At 39.1% G+C, this 18,255-nt stretch overlaps 1 protein-coding gene across 1 annotated transcript in view; it reads right to left on the bottom strand.

Annotated features, from left to right (window-relative positions):
• Nucleotides 1-18,255, bottom strand: part of ptprfa (protein tyrosine phosphatase receptor type Fa) — a 223,700-nt gene that overhangs the window by 109,974 nt on the left and 95,471 nt on the right. The window contains exon 5 of the mRNA XM_046050075.1: nucleotides 6,825-7,013. Within this exon, the coding sequence (XP_045906031.1) occupies nucleotides 6,825-7,013 (189 nt within the window). The remainder of the gene's footprint in view (nucleotides 1-6,824; nucleotides 7,014-18,255) is intronic.

Raw genomic sequence — 18,255 nt, 5'->3', positions numbered from 1 at the left:
ACCAATGAAACACACATTTTGTGAACATAGAGAGCCTAAAATCTCATTATTTGTTAACGGTGTGACCTTTGTCTTGATCCACTATAATGCAGCAGCAGTTTGTCTTTTAAAGCTGCTCATAACAATGTGAGATAGGGTTAGGCAACATCGGTTTCACATTTTGTCACCAAAATGAGTACTTCAGTTTTGCTAGCTAGTAGACATAATTGATGTTCCGTGGTCTCCTAATGAAATCATTTTCCAACAGAAGATTTATTGAGGAAGCATTTTGTAGATTGATTGTTGGACTTAACTGTAAATGGTATTTCTTTCTAAATGGTATTCTATTTATTTTAGTGCTCACTCTTTATTAGACCCTTGCTGCCTGTTTATCAGCTGGAAGATCAGTTGGTAACCTGTCAAAGTAAACTATTATCAGTGATTTGATTTGAGAACATTCCAACTAGCTGGCTCTTGTTTGCGTCTATGCAGAGTTCTGGAAGGTTATGTGGTAAAGGCAGAGAAAGTTTCCGAGCAAGTGGAAAGGACAGAGAGCTGGAAATGGGGACACACTGAGGTGGCAGAGGTGATGGCGGAGAAGGAGCAGTGAGGAGGAGAGGAGGATGAGTAGACATTTTCTGTAACCAGCATTCTTACCTCTGATTGGTGTACCACCTGGTGAGGTAATTTGAATGCAAATAAGATTAGAGATAACCATTAGTATAGAGAGAAAAAGTGAAACAGAGAAAGACAAGAATGGCAGGAGAGCAAATAGAGGAAAAATAGCAAATATTAGTGCTCTTCTTACCCTGTTTAAGAAAAACTTATCCATAAATCATATATAGTACTATTTAATGTTTAGTAAGTTAAAATTTTGAACAAAAAATAATTTCATACATGACAACTGTGCAAAATGTATTCTTGGTAAAAAACATTTTCTACTGAACAAATTTGTTCCCATAAGCTCTTGATAAGCACAAGACTGTTTCAATAATGTATGTTTTCATACATAGTAACTGCCAGTCTGTCATTTGCGCATCTGGTGATTCACTTTCACATGGTGCTTATTTTTGTTATACACCTAGTTATTTTCTCTACAGAACTGGCATCCTGATTTGATCATAAAGCTCATTTTCCTACACCTGTTTTCCCCTGACAGCACCTGGCCATCAAGCACTTGACCCCTCATTCATCAACAGCGGGTCTGTATTGGTTCTAAACCAAATGCGTTTTTTTCCGCTAGCATCCTGTTGTAACAAAGCAGATAAGAACACAAGCTGCCTACTCTCCCTCTGATGCAATTCAAAGAAACCTGCAATTCATGTCGTGGAATACACTGTTGTGCTGCAGCCTCACTGGTGGAGAATTGTTCTATCAAGTGCCAAAATTAGCATACTGTAGATGTATTTTGGTAACAGTTGTTGTATCATTTGGGTCATCTAATCTTTTGCAAGCATTTTCCCTGTGCACTAGTTATGGCAGAACGATTTAAGAAAATGTATGTATGTATGTATGTATATGTATTAACTAGAAATATTGCAATTTCAACTTTAATCTCCAGTATTTCAATAAGTTAAAAATACAACACAGTTTTAAACAAGTTATGATTGTTGTTGGTTCAAACCAGTCAGTCAAGTCTAAGAGTTATCCTGGGCCACTAAAAACACTAAAAACTGGCTTGAAAATTTGACCAATTAAGCTTTACATTAAGCAATAATATTCAAATATATAAGATTTTCCAAATATATTTACTCATAACAGCTTTGTTCATCCTTAGCCACTTATGGTAATAATGACAAACTACAAGTGTGTTATGTGCATATTGTTTTATAACAACTCTAAAGTAAGACATGCCTAACAATATTATATATCCACTGACAACCTCTAATAATAATAATAATAGAGCTGACAGCTCTGCACTTTAGCAGACTGCTTGAGCCCTATAGCAGAATCCCAGAGGCCCTGATTCAAAGAAGAAAGTTTAAATAAGGATATTGTATGCTTGAATGTTTAGCAGAAGATTGTGACATCTCCATCTGCCTGTCAAGATTTGAGAGTCTGAAATGCAGTTGTGAAGTTGAATGGGATATTTCTTGTCCCCTGGTTCCAGAAGTAAATGTCCTATTCATTTTAGGATGGAAAAATCTAAAATGGAGATAAATGATTAAATCGTTCAGCCCGAATACTATTCATTCTAGTAACACAGTAGTATCGTTTCCTTCTTTAATCTTGCATGTCCCTTGTGTAAGTGATCATTAGTAACTGGCACCATTTTGGCATATCAGGTCATATGCAGCAAACGGTGGAGAGAGGGATGGTTACTATGCAGATGCCAGTGATCTGGATAATCAACCAAGTGGCTCTTGAATTGACAGGAACAAAAACAAGTGTCAGATAGGTGGTGAGAGATTGCAGAAAGGGGACACTGGAAGCTGTGTGGCCCTTGGGGTCTGATGAAGGGGACATCAGCAGCTTTCAGAGGGCTGGGCAATACTAAGACTTGCCATGACTTCCCTCCACAGAGGTCTGACAGCTGAAAGAATTCCACGCAACTTCAGCATGAAATCAGGGTGTCATGACAGGTCCTGGGGTTCAATTGTGAAAAATAATAGAACTTATTATATTTTCACAATATCTGGATTGAATAGATTTTTTCTGTAGTAGTATCCTTAAAAAAGGATGTAGTGATGTATTAGCAGTCCTCATATTTCAATTCAGATCATCATATTAACTTAGTTTTTACTATATTAACTAAGTCGCTATATCAAACTGATTATGCATCATGGGAGATCAATTGAATCCAGCCTTTGTCCATTTTGCTCTTTCCAAGCAGAACTAATGAAAAATCACATGGTCCCATCACATGGAAATCTGATTGGCTGTTAAAGGGGACCTCCAATTATTTTATACATCACTAACCGTTTTCTTGCCATGGGGAGTGTTACTTGGCTGTCCACACCCTTAAAAACCCACCAAACTCCATGTTCATTGCCTTTATTACAAAGAAAATTTAACTGAGTTCAGAACAGGTCTGGTAGGACAGCCAAGAGGGAACCTTGAGGTCTGAAAACTGAAGCCTTGTGGAAGTTACTCAAACCTGCATTCTTTGTAACAGCCAGCAGGTGGTGACTCCTCTGATTTCAAAAAGAAGCCCGGTTCCATTACAAACACTGGTAAAATGACTCTACCTCTCAGCTGATTTATTACCTCAGTAAACACTTTCCTAATGTATTTATGGTCTTAGTCGCTAGTTTCAAGTTTAAATTATGGTACCATTTAGAGGAAAATAGACCAGCGTATGCTTTAGGGCAAGGCACACCTTGTGTGAAGTCGCTACCGCTATCCGGTGCTCTTTAAAATTTAACCAGTGCTGTTGAAAAAGCTTATTAGGACTCAGCTGTTCATTTACCAGTAAGTATGTTGTGTTTTAAGCCTGTTTTTAGCTAGCCAAAATTATCATCCCGGTTAAAATCACAGTTAAAAAAGCTTGCTAGCGCCACTGTCTCATCTAAATATGGTCATGTCCGGGCTGCTGGTTGCTAAAAAAAACGTACAGCCAAATGGCCAAACTCGAGGCTTCAAAACAGCAGTCCATCAACTAATGGATGACGTCACATTGACAATGTCTACTTCTTTTATGCTGTCTATGAGAACAACTCACATCACACCCACCCTGTCGTCTTTACAACGGCTTCCCGTCAGGTTCAGAATTCATTTTAAGGTTCTTGTTTTCACATATAGAGCTGTGCATGGTCAGGCACCTCTCTGACCTGCTCCACCCTTAAGTAGTAGATGTTCTGACCAGGTTTACTGGTCGGTCCTCGCGCTCGACTGAAAACAAAAGGTGACCGTATCTTTGAAGTGGTGGCTCTGACACTGTGGAACTCTCAATTAATAGTCTCCAGTGGCAGGCGGTATTCTGAGTAGGGTATACACTGCTGAATCAGGATCATGATGTTTTTCTCTCCAGCATTGTTATCAGATCCCAGAGCAAGCAGTCACAGTGCTTGCTGTTCGAGGATCTAGAGAGTCGATCACTGGTCTGGTTCACATCATTTTTCGATGTACAAGCTTTTTTCATAATTACTGGCAGAGTTGAGATTTGGAGCAACAGAGTAACCAGAAGACAGATGATTTTCTTTCCTTTTCCAAAAGAGAGCAAACGTCTCTGAAGTTAAAATGAAGCTATTAATGTTTCTTAATGGTTCAAAGTCATTTAATAGGACTAACTAATAATGAACAAATCTAATCACTCAATCACTCACTAATAATGAATTCTATTGAAACAAATAGATTGTAAAATTGTGGAGTGCTGATTTTACACACAGCTATATATTTCACAGGCCTTATGTGGCACAGGATAACTCAGATTTCTTAAGGAAGTCAGCCATCTGTGCTTGGTTCTGTGGTACTGCATGTGACGATAGGGCCCTATGAACCAAATTGAAACAAATTGCCATGCTGTTCGGTTAATAATACATGACATGTTTGTCCTTACCTAAGGCTGTGACTGTGACTTGGGAAAATCCTCAGAGTGGACTTCAAAGCCAATGAGATCCTAGAGCCTGTCTCTCAGCCTTTCCTCTCTGCCTGTGTTGAGATGAGTGCAGCCACAGGAGGGGCCCCAGGCCCTCAGTGATGGAAAGACTGTTTCTTACTCTTGCTTCAAGAGCTGGCAAAACAGTTTGGCCCTGAGCAGCCGTTTCAACATTGTGTAGGTGCTTGCAACTTTTGGCAAGAAAAAAACATTTCTATTTTCTCACAGAAAGTGAGAGAAAGGGCAGCTGGCCAGTTGTATGAAGCTCGGTTATTCAGCCAGCAGCCATCCAGCTTTGCTGTGAGCTGCTGGCCACCTCCTCACAGAGCTGCTTCAAACAGCTGCCTCTGCTTTAACATTCATCACTGTCTGCAGTGTGTTGGTACGCCAGTTGTCCCACACAGGTGCTGCTAAGGTAATTACTGAAATCCATGATGTCCTACTCAAAACATATAGTGTTTCTATCAACAATATTGACAGTTTTGACACTATTGACACTATTTGAGAATTAATTTTCAGATCTTAAACTTTCAGAATTCATCAAATTGTTATATTAAGTGGTGTCATTTGTTTTTTGTGCATTGATACCCCTCAACCTGAGTGTATGGCCTCATGTATAGTATAAAAACATGATCACTCAACTGATTATTTCATGTTTTGTGGTCACGCTCATACATTAACGAATCCTATTTTGATCATATCACACCAATCTTAGCTTTGCATAGCAGGGTTGTATAACGACATTAACATTATCAGACAGTCCAACTCTGTTGGGGTCTTTAAATCCAAACTTAAAACTAATCTTTTCACATTAACTTTCACTTAGCTGCTTATTTTTGATGCCTTGTAGCTGTTACAGTTCCGGCGGGTCGGTCTCTGTCTCAATTAATCTATTAAGCCTAGTATAGTCCATGTTTGTCCTTCCGACGAGAATACTGGAAACCTTCTGGAAACCACTGCATCTGTTTAACCCTCTGTTTGTGTCCCACAAGCATAGCAGTGTGCCTCTCTCATTCTTTCTCTCTAGTTTCTCCTCTGTGTCCTCTCTTTTCACTCAAGCTTCTCTCTACTGGACCATCAGCCATCCTCTCTTTCTCCTGCTGTCAGTGTCTCTCTCCAGATGTTTTGGATCTGGATCCTCGTCCTCCAGGAGATTTAGCCTCTCCTCTTTTCTCCTCTTGCTCGATGTCCTCCAGGATCCATCTTCTTCATTTATATTACAATCTGTTTATAATTTGTCATTTCCTTATGTTAAGAATATTCCGTACACACATATCTATTGCATATCTGTCCGTCGTGGGAGAGGTCTCCCTCCTTGATAGTTATTTGGGCAGTTTTTCCTGATCTGATTCGAGGGTCTGGGCACAGAGGGTGTATTTACAGGTTGTAAATCCTCCTCAGGCAAATTTGTGATATTGGGCTATATAAATAAAATTTACTTGACTACTTGACAAAAAATGTTTGATTAATTAAATTTAATAAATCATGCTTGAAATCATATCCTCAGGTAGGATAAAAAATGTTTTAACATTAACCGTGTGATTCCTAGGGTCGGGGACAGTTTGAAATGTTTTAATACTAATGCTGATACAAACCCTGGGTTTCTGTATTGAAACGCTTTCTTGATACCTTACTTTAAGTAATACAAACAGCAACAAATATATTGTATGTATTGTATTGCCAATAATTTTGAGGTAGTAATTAATCAAGGGGACAATTGACTATTTCCAGCTTCTGAAATGTGAGCATATATTATTGATAAATTGCAAACTGATAATGTTTGTTATTTTTAAAATGAAACCCAGACAGGTTTATAAACAATAACAATAATTGTAAGTTGCAGCTCTAGCAAAACAATTTTAAATTTTTTCATTTAACAAAAGAAGCCAACTTCTTCAAATGTAACTGTTGTCTAAACACAAGCAGCCATACAATACCATTGCATTATCAAATACAATTTGGTATTTTACAGTTTGAAACTGGAATCTATGGACACATTTCAGTTAAAAAAGTACTGAGGTTTGGTACCCAGCCCTGCAGAAATAACTATAAATATAGATGACTTATTTGTGAAGCTTGCAAGTTCTGTCTTCCAAAACATGCAGATATTGTTACACATTATGCATGCTATAATTGTCATGATGTGTGGCTTCCTCCAAATCTCACCCCAATTCCACCTGTGCCATATTTGAGTTTCACAAGCTTTTTAAAGGCCAGATGCCTCATTCACCAACACCTAAATATGCAGCTAACTGGACATTTGCTGAAAAGAATTCTGTGTGTCAACATGTTGAGATGAGTACTTTACCTGAACGCAGCTGTTTTATGCGTCCGTTGCTGCTGCTGATGTCCACAGGTAGGAAGTCTTTGAACCAGTAAATCTCTGGGTCAGGGTTGCCGCTGGCTGCACATAGCATGGTAGCTGTACGCGTTCTCTCCACAACCTTTAGCTGGGGTCCCATGTCTATGGTGGGGAAACCATGAGGGATCTGGTCCTCTGTGACAGAGACAAACAAACATTGACTCTGACAGCTGGATAGTGTAAAATGACATTAAAGACTTCAGTCAACCATCAGATGTGTTCTTCAGGCTAGACCCTGTGGGGACATTTCCCTGCTCAACCCACAAAGTTGAGCTTATGAGCTACCCCTCATAAAATTCAAACATAATAAATTTTAGCACTTATGTAAATATAGCTTGGCCTCTGCATGATTAATCCTTCTATGGAATCTTTTGTCAAAGATCTGTGTGAACGAGAGCGATGCAATTGCACCCCAAGTGCAATTCTGCATTCTGAACGAGAAATGCCCCTACCATGCTCACATAATCTGACACGTTTAGTGTGGTCAACTGTCAACTCTGTCAAATTATGGATGAAATATATTAAATCATAAGTTGAAAATCCCATTACACACCTCTGTCTGTGTGACTGAGGACAGACACAGCAACAGCAAGAGCTGTACACACCGCTCCAACCCTCTCATTCATTCATTATACATGACTTATTTGTAAATATCACACCCAATAGCTAAGGGTACAGATTAATGCTAGATGTATTAATTATAAACACCCTAACATGTGGAATTTACATCTGTAAAAGATTCACATATAGAGTACATTACACAATGTCTCTACAGTATATTGAACCTGCATTATTTTAATCTATTGTTCCACCTCACACAGTGCAGTTGATGGTTTTGGGTTTAGCGTTATTTCCTGTTTTATTTTTGTTAAACCCTTCCTCTTGTGTTTACGTCTCTTCCTGTCTGTGTTTTCTTCTGTGTTATTCTGTCCTAGTGTAATTTATAATTTTTTTTTCTGTTTTCCGTTTTACTTACTTACCTCTCTCCTCTTGTTTCTATTTACTTCACTTCCTGCGTTTGTGTTTTCCTGCTTGTTTATTTGCTCCACTCTGATTGTTTCCCCCTGTGTTTTGTTAATCACTTCTCTATATTTTCCCCTTCTCATTTGTTTGTTCATTGTCAATCGCATCAGCCTGTTACACATGCCTGGAATTTAGCATTTCTTTTGGATTATGGATTTTGGAATGTTGCCTTTTGCCTACCTCACCATCAGTGGACGTTTGCCCCACCTAATTACTAAACACCATAAACTGGGTCCAAATCACTTGTGTTCTCCTGTATCAGCGTTTGACAAGAGTGGAAGGCTCTCCACATAAGGGGAGGGTATAAAGAAACAGGTTAACTGTAAGTCTTGTGTTGCCTCAGTATACCTGGGTTTGGGCCTTAAACGTGGTGGGTGGGGCTAAAAGTTGTTGGACACATAGGCACCTTCCAGAGCAGGAGACTGACTGGAAAAGTAGGTATAACAAACCCACAGTTGCCAGCAAGCTCTAAAAAAATTACAGACCAGGAGGGGTTAAATTGTGTAAAACATGATGTCAAACTTCAAAATCTCCTTTTCATTATAGATAGGACCTTTCTATTTTCAACAGAGCTTTTCTGTTTTGACCATTTTCATTTAAGCTCCTTCACTCCAGGTTTTTAATAAGACTTTTTATTTTCAGTGTGCCATTTGATTATATTAATATTGATGTTCTTTTTCCTTGTAGAGAATTTTAAACATTCCTCTCTTTAAAAGGACAATAACACAGCTTTTTCTCACATTTCAACATGCAGTGTGACAAGCTCACTGTGCCACACTGGGACAGCCTCTAATAAAGAGCTTAGAAGGGGCTGTTGGGAGGGAAGGAAATCCTGAGGTGACAGATCAAAAATTTAATTCCAGGGAACAAGGGAGACATGACAACCAGGTTGGCTGACTCCCAATGCCAAAAAACATCCTCTTCACTCCACACCATAAGCAAAATAGACCAGTTATTTGTCATGGTTTCTGCTGCATTAGAGCACCTGTGTAGAGTTACTGTTAGGGTACCAGAGGGGTAGGGTTGGTTATCGTTTAAAATGCTACCAGTACCCTTAAAGTGATACTGATGCCAATAGAGTATTTCATCCATACCTTGCATAAAATGCCACCTGTTGAAGCCATAATTGATTGGTTGCTTATAATTATTATTTTTGTTATGTTAAGGTTATCTATTTTATTTTTTTTCTGTTTCAAATAACTGTTACATAAAAGTATTGGGAAATTGTATCAGATCGCTCCTCATCCTAATTAGTTCATCCTCACGGGTAGTATTATACGGGGAAAGACTACAGCTAGCGAATATTTTCATATTTGAATGAGAGAGGAGGAGTTAAATAGTTTATTGACCGAATAAGTTGTGGGGAACGAATTTAAGGTATTTTTTGATACATGTGTTGAAAGTAAACAACAGAAAATTATTTTGTTAACTTTCAAGCAATAAACTGATTTGAAAGATCTCTAGCAGTGCTTTTTCCTTTAGTGGTGAGTTGCAAACCTCCTCCAAAAATGACCTAAAAAAGAGTCTGTTTAAACAAGTCACTTAACAACACTAAAGACTCACAAACAAAGCAACCAGACAATCAAACCACCTACACCTGAAGCTGCAGGCTCCGTGAGTGAAATCAGCTGATCGCCGCTGCTCTACTAAAGCATTTAATTGATAAGATAGAACGCAGTGATAGATCAGTTACAAGTGATGTGAATAGCAAATAAAAATGTACAGAGAAGAGTTTAATGATACCAGAAGATGAAACCAACGGAAAGCCAAACTTGTAGGGATAAACCTGCAACAGTGAGGAACATGCCTGAGACCGCAGCTGAAGGTTAAAATCCACAGGGGCGTTTCCAGGCTCTTTAAACATTGGGGGTTTAGCCCAGCACAGATATCTTTCATGTTTTAACCCCGCCTACCCAAATTACGTCTATAAAGCAAGAGTAAATTATATATATATCCTACATTTATTATGAATTTTATAATTACTATTGATAATCATTAACACTGATATTAAATTGAGGGGGTCTGGGGGTCCTCCCCCTGAAAAATTTGGGCTTTAAAACACTTAATTTATCTGCATTCTGGTGAATTTCTTTGCACCAATTATTGAGGAAATGTCTCAGGTGACAATTCAAAATAAGAACAATATAGTGTAATATAATAGAGTAAGGCTGTCAGATACGTTTCTCCAGTAGATTAACTTTCCTCATTTAATTTAATCCCAGCTGAGTCTACATGCAGGCATGCCTAAAGTAGCCTAAAGTCTTTTCAAATGTTCACCTCAGTGATAAATTAGCTTAATTAATCTGAATTCAGTTAAGAATTATTTATTGATGAAATATTTGATAGGGGAGATTTTGAGCATTAAACACTTAATTTCTTTTTAATTTATTTTTAAAAAGGGAAAGACAAAATTTAGGTGGCAGGTGACAACTCAGAATATAAAAAGATATAGAAAAATATAATAGAATGTAAGGCAGTAATCAGTAGCTTATTTTTTTCCCCTTTATCTTATATCTATATATCGGTTATTTTCGCGCATTTGGCGAATTATTATTATTTTTGGCCCACACCACAAGAAACAGCTCCAGCAGAGGGGGAAGGAGTGGGTGCTGTAAGAGATGTGCTTTATGGGCCGTTAATAAATAATTTGACTTGTAGCCTACTGGATGAGAGGAGCGCACTGCTCTTCATCAGAGGAAGAAAACCGAAACTGAAAACACTTGTGATCAGACAGAAATATCACAACAATTCCACACAAATGTTCACTTCAGCACCTCTGATAAAGTGCAGATCACATCCGCTTTAGAGGGAATTAAGCATTCTGGAGCAGAGAGACAGTCAAACAGAACGAAGTATCTCTGAACGAGAGGGAGAGAGGCAGCAGGACACAGAGCAACAGGTGTCAGTGTCACGGTCAGGTGTGTGTGATGATTCTCTCACTACTTTGCGGCGACTGTTAACCCTTTGTGTAGCAAAGACATTGACTAGACACTGACCGACAACATTTACCGCCAATGGCGTGCCAAACAGGCACATAAGGAAAAAAAGGCGTGCTCTTTTCTTTCTTTCGGTGTGTTGCTAGCGTGTTTGGCTAAACCATACAAATAGTAATTTTATGCCGCGATCTGCTTACAAAAAGTATGTATTGGTTTGACTGGAGACCTTTCGATTCTACACGCTACTGGGCTGTTTCTGTTGATACCATAAAGCTGTTGAGTAGTGATACCCATCCCTACAGGGGCACTCAAATGTCCAACTGGTGTGACTTTAGGGAAAAACAAACAGACATATCCTGGTAAAATAAATTTAAGGGCCCCTTAACATTCCTCTGATGCCACTGCTGCCAAAACATGTCTGCTGCCAAACCAACCAATTTGTAAATACCACTTGTATAGACAATAATTTATAAATATTGCTTTGGTACCCACTGGGAATTATTTGACCATTCTTCCAAGATCACCAACCCACAAATGCACAAAGAGAGAAAGCGAGAGTGCTTCTCTGAATAGTTGCGTACTGGTTTCTTAGGCTAATTTGGCCTGGCTCGTAGCAGGTAACATATAACCAGATCTCCACACTTCCTTTTAGCATTGCGCCAGCGCTGGAGAGAGTAGTGAAGTAAAGTACGGTGCTGGTAACTAGCAGTCTGAACTGCTATACTTAAGAAGTATGGTAGCAGACGTTGTATGATGGCGTTCATATTCCCTCTGCAGCAGTGAACACAATACACAACCTTAACACTATCAGGCTTGCTTCATCACTGTAAAAGCAATCTGACTAATATTGACAGTATATATTAGTAATGGGTTACTGTAATATTATTACTTTTCCCAGTGACTAGTAGAGTTCCAAAACAGTGATATTATTATAGTTACTAATCCAAGTAGCGCTGTTCTAAAGATATAGTTTCCCTTGATGGCATCGCCCTGGCCTCCAGCACCACTGTGAGGAATCTTGGAGTTATCTTTGATCAGGACATGTCGTTTAAGTCTCACATTAAGCAAATTTCAAGGACCGCCTTTTTTCACCTACATAATATTGCGAAAATCAGGAACATCCTGTCTAAAAATGATGCAGAAAAACTAGTCCATGCATTTGTTACTTCTAGGCTGGATTACTGATATTCCTTATTATCAAACTGCTTGAAAAAGTTCAGAATGCTGCAGCACGTGTTCTGACAGGAACCAGGAAAAGAGATCACATTTCTCCTGTTTTAGCTTCTTTGCATTGGCTTCCAGTAAAATCCAGAATAGAATTTAAAATCATTCTTCTTACCTACAAAGCTCTTAATGGTCAGGCACCATCTTATCTTAAAGAGCTCATAGTACCTTACTACCCCACCAGAGCACAGCGCTCCCAGAATGCAGGGTTACTTGTGGTTCCTAGAGTCTCCAAAAGTAGACTAGGAGCCAGAGCGTTCAGCTATCAAGCTCCTCTCCTGTGGAACCAGGTTCCAGTTTGGGTTCAGGAGGCAGACACCATCTCCACATTTAAGAGTAGGCTTAAGACTTTCCTCTTTGATAAAGCTTATAGTTAGGGCTGGCTCAGGTTAGTCCTGAACCATCCCTTAGTTATTAGAGCAGAACCAGATACATCTGTAGCCTGCAGCAGAGATGAGGAGTGGGCTGTAAAGTTGCACACTGCAGCTTAAAACATTTTAAGACTTCACACAGTTCCCTGTGGAGCCACAAAAGGCTTTATACAATGTTTTTCACATATGCAGTACACCTGTAAACAGACATTCTTCTGTAAAGTTGTTGGATTCCCCCTTTAAACAAAAGCCATTATTAGTTATTTCTAGAATCCATTACTATGACTGAATGTATTGCATGTATGATTTCAGGCCAAGAGGTTGCATTCACTGTGCATCATGTTAAGCTGCGCAAAAGGTTTACAGTTCACTTTTTAGATGAGACAAAGTAGCTTCTGAATTATAACGTTTGCCACTTTGAATTTCAACTAGCCAAAGTGATTTTCTTAAAATAAACCAGATTGTGAGACAATGCATCCTTTTCATAATATTAAAACGCTATAATGTGGTTTTATTGATACCCCAAGCTGTACTGCTATCAATCATAGACATTAAATCTGCTTGCATTCTGAACTTGAAAGTGAGGAAACAGATAGATTGAGGGACAACTTCTCAACTTTATCTTAGCATTATTGTTTTACTGATCACTTAATTAAGACAAACTAAAGGAAACCAGCAAAATTATGTAACACAATTTATGTGTACTTTGATTGCACAAATGTTCTTCTGCTACATTGAGGATTTTTGTGTGGATCAACATGTGGTAGTGAAGTGTTTTCCTCATCACTGGAATTGATGCTCCAACCCACATAAAATCATTTTACAAAGAAACACAATCTGCTTCGGACTACAGTTGTATGGTGTGGTATATTGTGCTTTGCCATTCTGTACTAGCTCGACAACGGTGATATTTTCCTACTTTGAGAGGCCAGTGAGCACTCTATGTTGTGAACTTACTGAGTAATGTAACTGGGAGCAGTTTGGATTATACTGTACACATTCATTGCCCCTGATATCAAGGGATTTGCTCTGGTCAAAATGATTCTTATGAATGTTGTTTTTATAAAGAGACTGATGATTCATTAACCCCATATAAAGCCTTTAATTATAATCTATAAAGACAGCCTTATTAGAAAATGGCAATATATAACCTCAGCATGTTTCTCATCTGTAGGTGCTATAACATATCTTGTCTCTGTCTGGACAAAGTTCCTGTTCCGAGTCTTCCATCCTTTGAAGCTATGGTGGACTGTAATTGACCAAAATAAAGTCACAGTTTCACAGTAGGGACGAGTGAGCTGTACTTGGCAGAATCTTGTTAACTACAGTGGGTGGGGTGGGGGTTTTGTTCCTTAAAAGAGGCTAGACGGTGACTTACAGCCAGCCAAGTAATCACACAGCCACTGGTATCGATCAACAGCCCAATCAACCCCTCACAGGTGGATTATGGTCCTTCTGTGCTGTGGGAGGGTAAAGACCTCACTTATTCCCTCTTTAAGTTGAGTTAATGTTTAATACACCGTTATGGACAATAAAAACTGCAGCCTGGGTGCATCCCTGCTCAGTGTAATGGCTGATAGACTTTTAGATAGAATTGTTCTGCTGTGACAGGGTGTTCTGGCTATAATGCAGCAGCCTCAGCTCTGTGAGCAGAGGGAAACATGATCAAGTCTGATCGTGACAGGAGGTGGGTAAGAAGGGGTAGGGGTAGGGAAATGTACAGAACATAGGTCTTCATAAAAGTAGTCACTTTTAACACCCCCCATGTTGCCGATAAAAGAAACAAAAATCAGTTTATGCAGGTTTAACTAAACCTTAACCTTAACAAAGCTGTACTGCCGATAAAAGGCACCAATTCAGAAAATATTAATATGAGACTGACTGTATTTGCTGCATCCTTTTTCTGGGAATGGAGATCTGATTTGAGTTTTGTATCTTATGATTTTGTCTTTTCAGTATAAGAGACTACAGCCTTGAAATGTATCAGTGATGATGCACTCCAATGGTGATAATGTCCTGCAGAGAAATCTCAGATGGAGCATCACTTTACATGTGGAATCATTTATATAAACTTAAGTGTTTAAATAACGTTAAAAGAGCATGTTACCACAATTTGGCCACTCTCAGTAATTTTCTATGATTGTTGGATTGAGAGAAAGTATTCAGTGGTCAGAGCACTCCCCTTTATTTAATACAGCTCTGCTTTCTTGACCCCAAAGCTGCTTGAAAACAATTAGTGTTGGAAGCAGTTAACCAATGTCAGCATTGACAGCAAGAGTTCAGCCAACTACTGAGCAGACTTTTGGCATTCAAGCAGTGTCACAACATTTACCTCTGGCCAATGGCGCTTTCAGTGATGCCAAGAATTCAGCAGTGTAGAGTAGGCAGACAGGGTGACCTGAGAGGCTTGGAACAAAACACAACACTCCTTGCTGTGTAATATAACTTCTCAAAGACAGCCCTTCCCCATCTATATCTGTCACTTTAATCAAGCAGATACCCGACTGCCTCTCTGGAGATGCTGTATGCTCTTAATTAGATCTTCCTAACAAATTAAAAGAGCCAGGGACTGTCTCAGTGTGAGCAGAGTGGAGGACAGGGGAGGCAGAGAGGGAGAGATCTTGGCAGGGCACGTTGAACATTTGCCCAGTGCACCTCCAATTAATGGCAACAAGCAGTTCCCACATGTGCTGTGGACCTTTTTAATGGCAGACAGTTAGTGATGCAATCAAAAACTTCACTATCTAGAGGAAATAAAGAGCATACAAGGTTTCCGTAGGTGAACCCGCGGAAGGATCATTACTGGTTTCAGCAGGGTCATGGGAACAAGACACAAAATATGTGTCTGAGAATACTTTTAAAGTGGGCATGTGTGCACTAAATTTAAATATAGTGTTTTCGAACGATTACTTCACTTGGGTGGGCATGCCAGGTATATTAGCACCTTCCAAAGAATATCTGGCAACCCACTTTAGCTTTTTAGAAAAACACAGAGAGAGATGTTATCTAGTATTACGTTATATGGACACGGGAGAAATTTTACATTAGAGAGCAAGAGTGAACGCACCACTGCAGATGTCACCAACTAAGGTTAGTTTCGATTTCTATCCACATGAGGGTCACTTGAAAACTAAATCACCTGATCAACTCTATGTGAAGGAGATGTGCTGAACTGCATGAAGCAAATGGTAAACAGAATTAATTTGCATTTCTCACTTATCTATGCCTGTCTCTGCTATTATATGTACTGCATACATGCAGGCATGTACACAAATACAAATAATTGAACATCCAGCAAACCATACCCACCCCATACATATTTACTAACAAGCTGTAAATAGGAGCTTTTTGAAGCCATGCCTTTGAAGACACATCCACTGAGCCTCACAGGCAAGTGGAGTTTACTCACAGGCCACAGCTTTACAACTTCAGCACATCTGCATAATTACCAATGTTTGCATTTTTAATTGTGTGGAATTAATTGTGTGCTTTCCATTATTGTTAATAATAGTTGCAGCTAACATTCTTAAGTGTGCATTGAAAATTGCCAGCTGATAAAACCTATGCTCCAGGAACCAGATTCATATAACATCTAAGGCTTCATGTAGCGCCTAACTGGCTGAGTTAGATGGTTATTAACACTAAACATTAGAAAATTTGTCTATTCTCCCCACCTGCATAGGTGCCATTACACTGGGGACATGACCCCACCACTTTTTTCAAGCATTTGTTAAAAATGTTCTGAAAAATAGCTTGCAAAAAGAATTAAGAAAAAGTACTATGATAAAGTTTTTTGGCACAATAAGAAAACATGCAATGCATTGTAAATATAGAAAATACAACAGATCTGCATTGTCCAAAAAAAATACTTAAGCTAAAAAAAACAACATTTACTGATCACTGCATTATATTCAATTATAATTTTATATTCTGAATTGTAACGTGCCACCTGATTTTTGTGTTCCGCTTTATATAAATAAAGACATTTCCACCATAAATTGGCGCAGAGAAATGTCTCCAGAATGCAGGAAATTAACTGTTCATTGATCAAAATCTTCTAGGGGAGGATCCCCAGACCCCCAATCGTATATTTTCATCAATGAATATTTCTTTTAAATAGTATTAAAATATCTTCTAGTCTTGTTCTTGTGACCCCAATATTCTGGATTGTCACGTCTTGTATGCTAAATGTTTTGTCACAACTCTAATCTGAGCCCTGTCTCTGTCTCCAACATTTACAACACAAAGTGACGCCCACGTGTAACTCTAATTGGCTGTTAAAGTCTTTGCAGTGTAGATAACACATAGCCTAAGCAGTCCTTCAGAATGTTCTCTATTACATATACTGTACATTCATACTGTGTGTATTAGTGAGTGTAGTGGTGCTTATGGGACAGTTTGCTCTGGGACGGGTCGCTCTGGGGAGGAGTGAGTATGAGGCTGGGAGGGAAAAATCACAGTATACTCACTACAAAAAACTAGACTACACCAATGTCATATAGTCATTGCAAGGCTGCAGATGCTGCACCCAAATGCCTCTTCACAAGGCCAATGTTAAGGAGGCTCCATAGCCCTCCCTCACCTCGGCTCTGCAGGGCTACTTTGAAACAGAGTGAGGACACTGATAAACTCACAGTTTGTATAACAGTGAATTTGAGGATTAAGCAGGGCAAGGACAGCTACATTGGAATAAAAACTCCAGCAGAACATTGTTTTCTCTGCAAGCAGACTGATAGCCAGGTAACAGGAAGGGCACCTGGACTGAGCCAATGAGTTTAATATTTTCTTTAACAGAACTGACCCAGTTCAACCCCCCAAGCTCTTCGACCATCTGCAAGGTAGACTGGGCTAAAAAGGCTATTTTTTATTTATTTAATTTATTTATAGGTATATGTATCGCTGATGAGTTATATATGTTTTTATATAGGCCTAAGCAGATTTACCTTTCTCTGTCAGGGTGTTACTTTGTGTACAGAAGAAGTGCAAGGCTGTGTAGCTATGAGCATGGCCAGATAAACATGTAATGGGTGTCTGGGCAAAACTTGGCTTTGGGACTGTATTCAAACCAGACTTGGACACCAGACACTCTGGACATGCAGGCTTAGTTGGCATTGTAGTTTAGTGGTGAAAATTCACAGACAACTTTGATGTTAGTTACAACAACTACTGACATTGAACCTGGGACCCAGTATACACAGGTAATCCAGCCTTGATGGTCCTACAAGCACTGCCTCAAAAGCTATACCTAAGGCTATATGGGCTACAGGGAAACAGAGGGAGAGAGGTTTATGATTTGATTTAGCTGATAGTGAAGACAACTCCAAGCAGGTTATAATGAGTCAGTAACTCTACAGAAGTTTGAATATGGTAACTAAGAGCCATTTCCAGGGCAAAGCTTCTACTCAGTGCAATTGAAGCTATCAATAACAAAATAAATTAGATAATTAAATGCACGATACATGTATGCTACAACAATCCACCTCTAACACCTAGGCCAAGGTATAATTTAGCCTTTACTTTGTCTGCTAAAGTGATGCAGTTTCCCTTTGGTATCATTAGAGTGTCATTTGTATTTGTATTTTCTGATGTTACTGCAGGTAACTTCCTGACAGATGGCCTTCACAGCATGACGCAAAAGTTAAAGAAAGTCTCAGTAAGTTAGAGTTGAGATTACTGAATACAGACAGAGTGTGCTTAAAATCCGGAATGACTGAAAACTTAGTCCTAAAGTAATTCTCAATGTCACAAGTGAGTAAGGCAGATTTTCAGGCAGATTTTCAGGCAGATTGGGGGGGGGGGGGGGGGGGGGAAAAAAAAGCTTTT

The sequence above is a fragment of the Micropterus dolomieu genome, linkage group LG05 (assembly GCF_021292245.1).
Source record: "Micropterus dolomieu isolate WLL.071019.BEF.003 ecotype Adirondacks linkage group LG05, ASM2129224v1, whole genome shotgun sequence".
NCBI classification, from domain to species: Eukaryota; Metazoa; Chordata; class Actinopteri; order Centrarchiformes; family Centrarchidae; genus Micropterus; species Micropterus dolomieu.
Note: the sequence above shows the minus strand (reverse complement) of the source record. Positions and strands in the feature narration are given on the sequence as shown.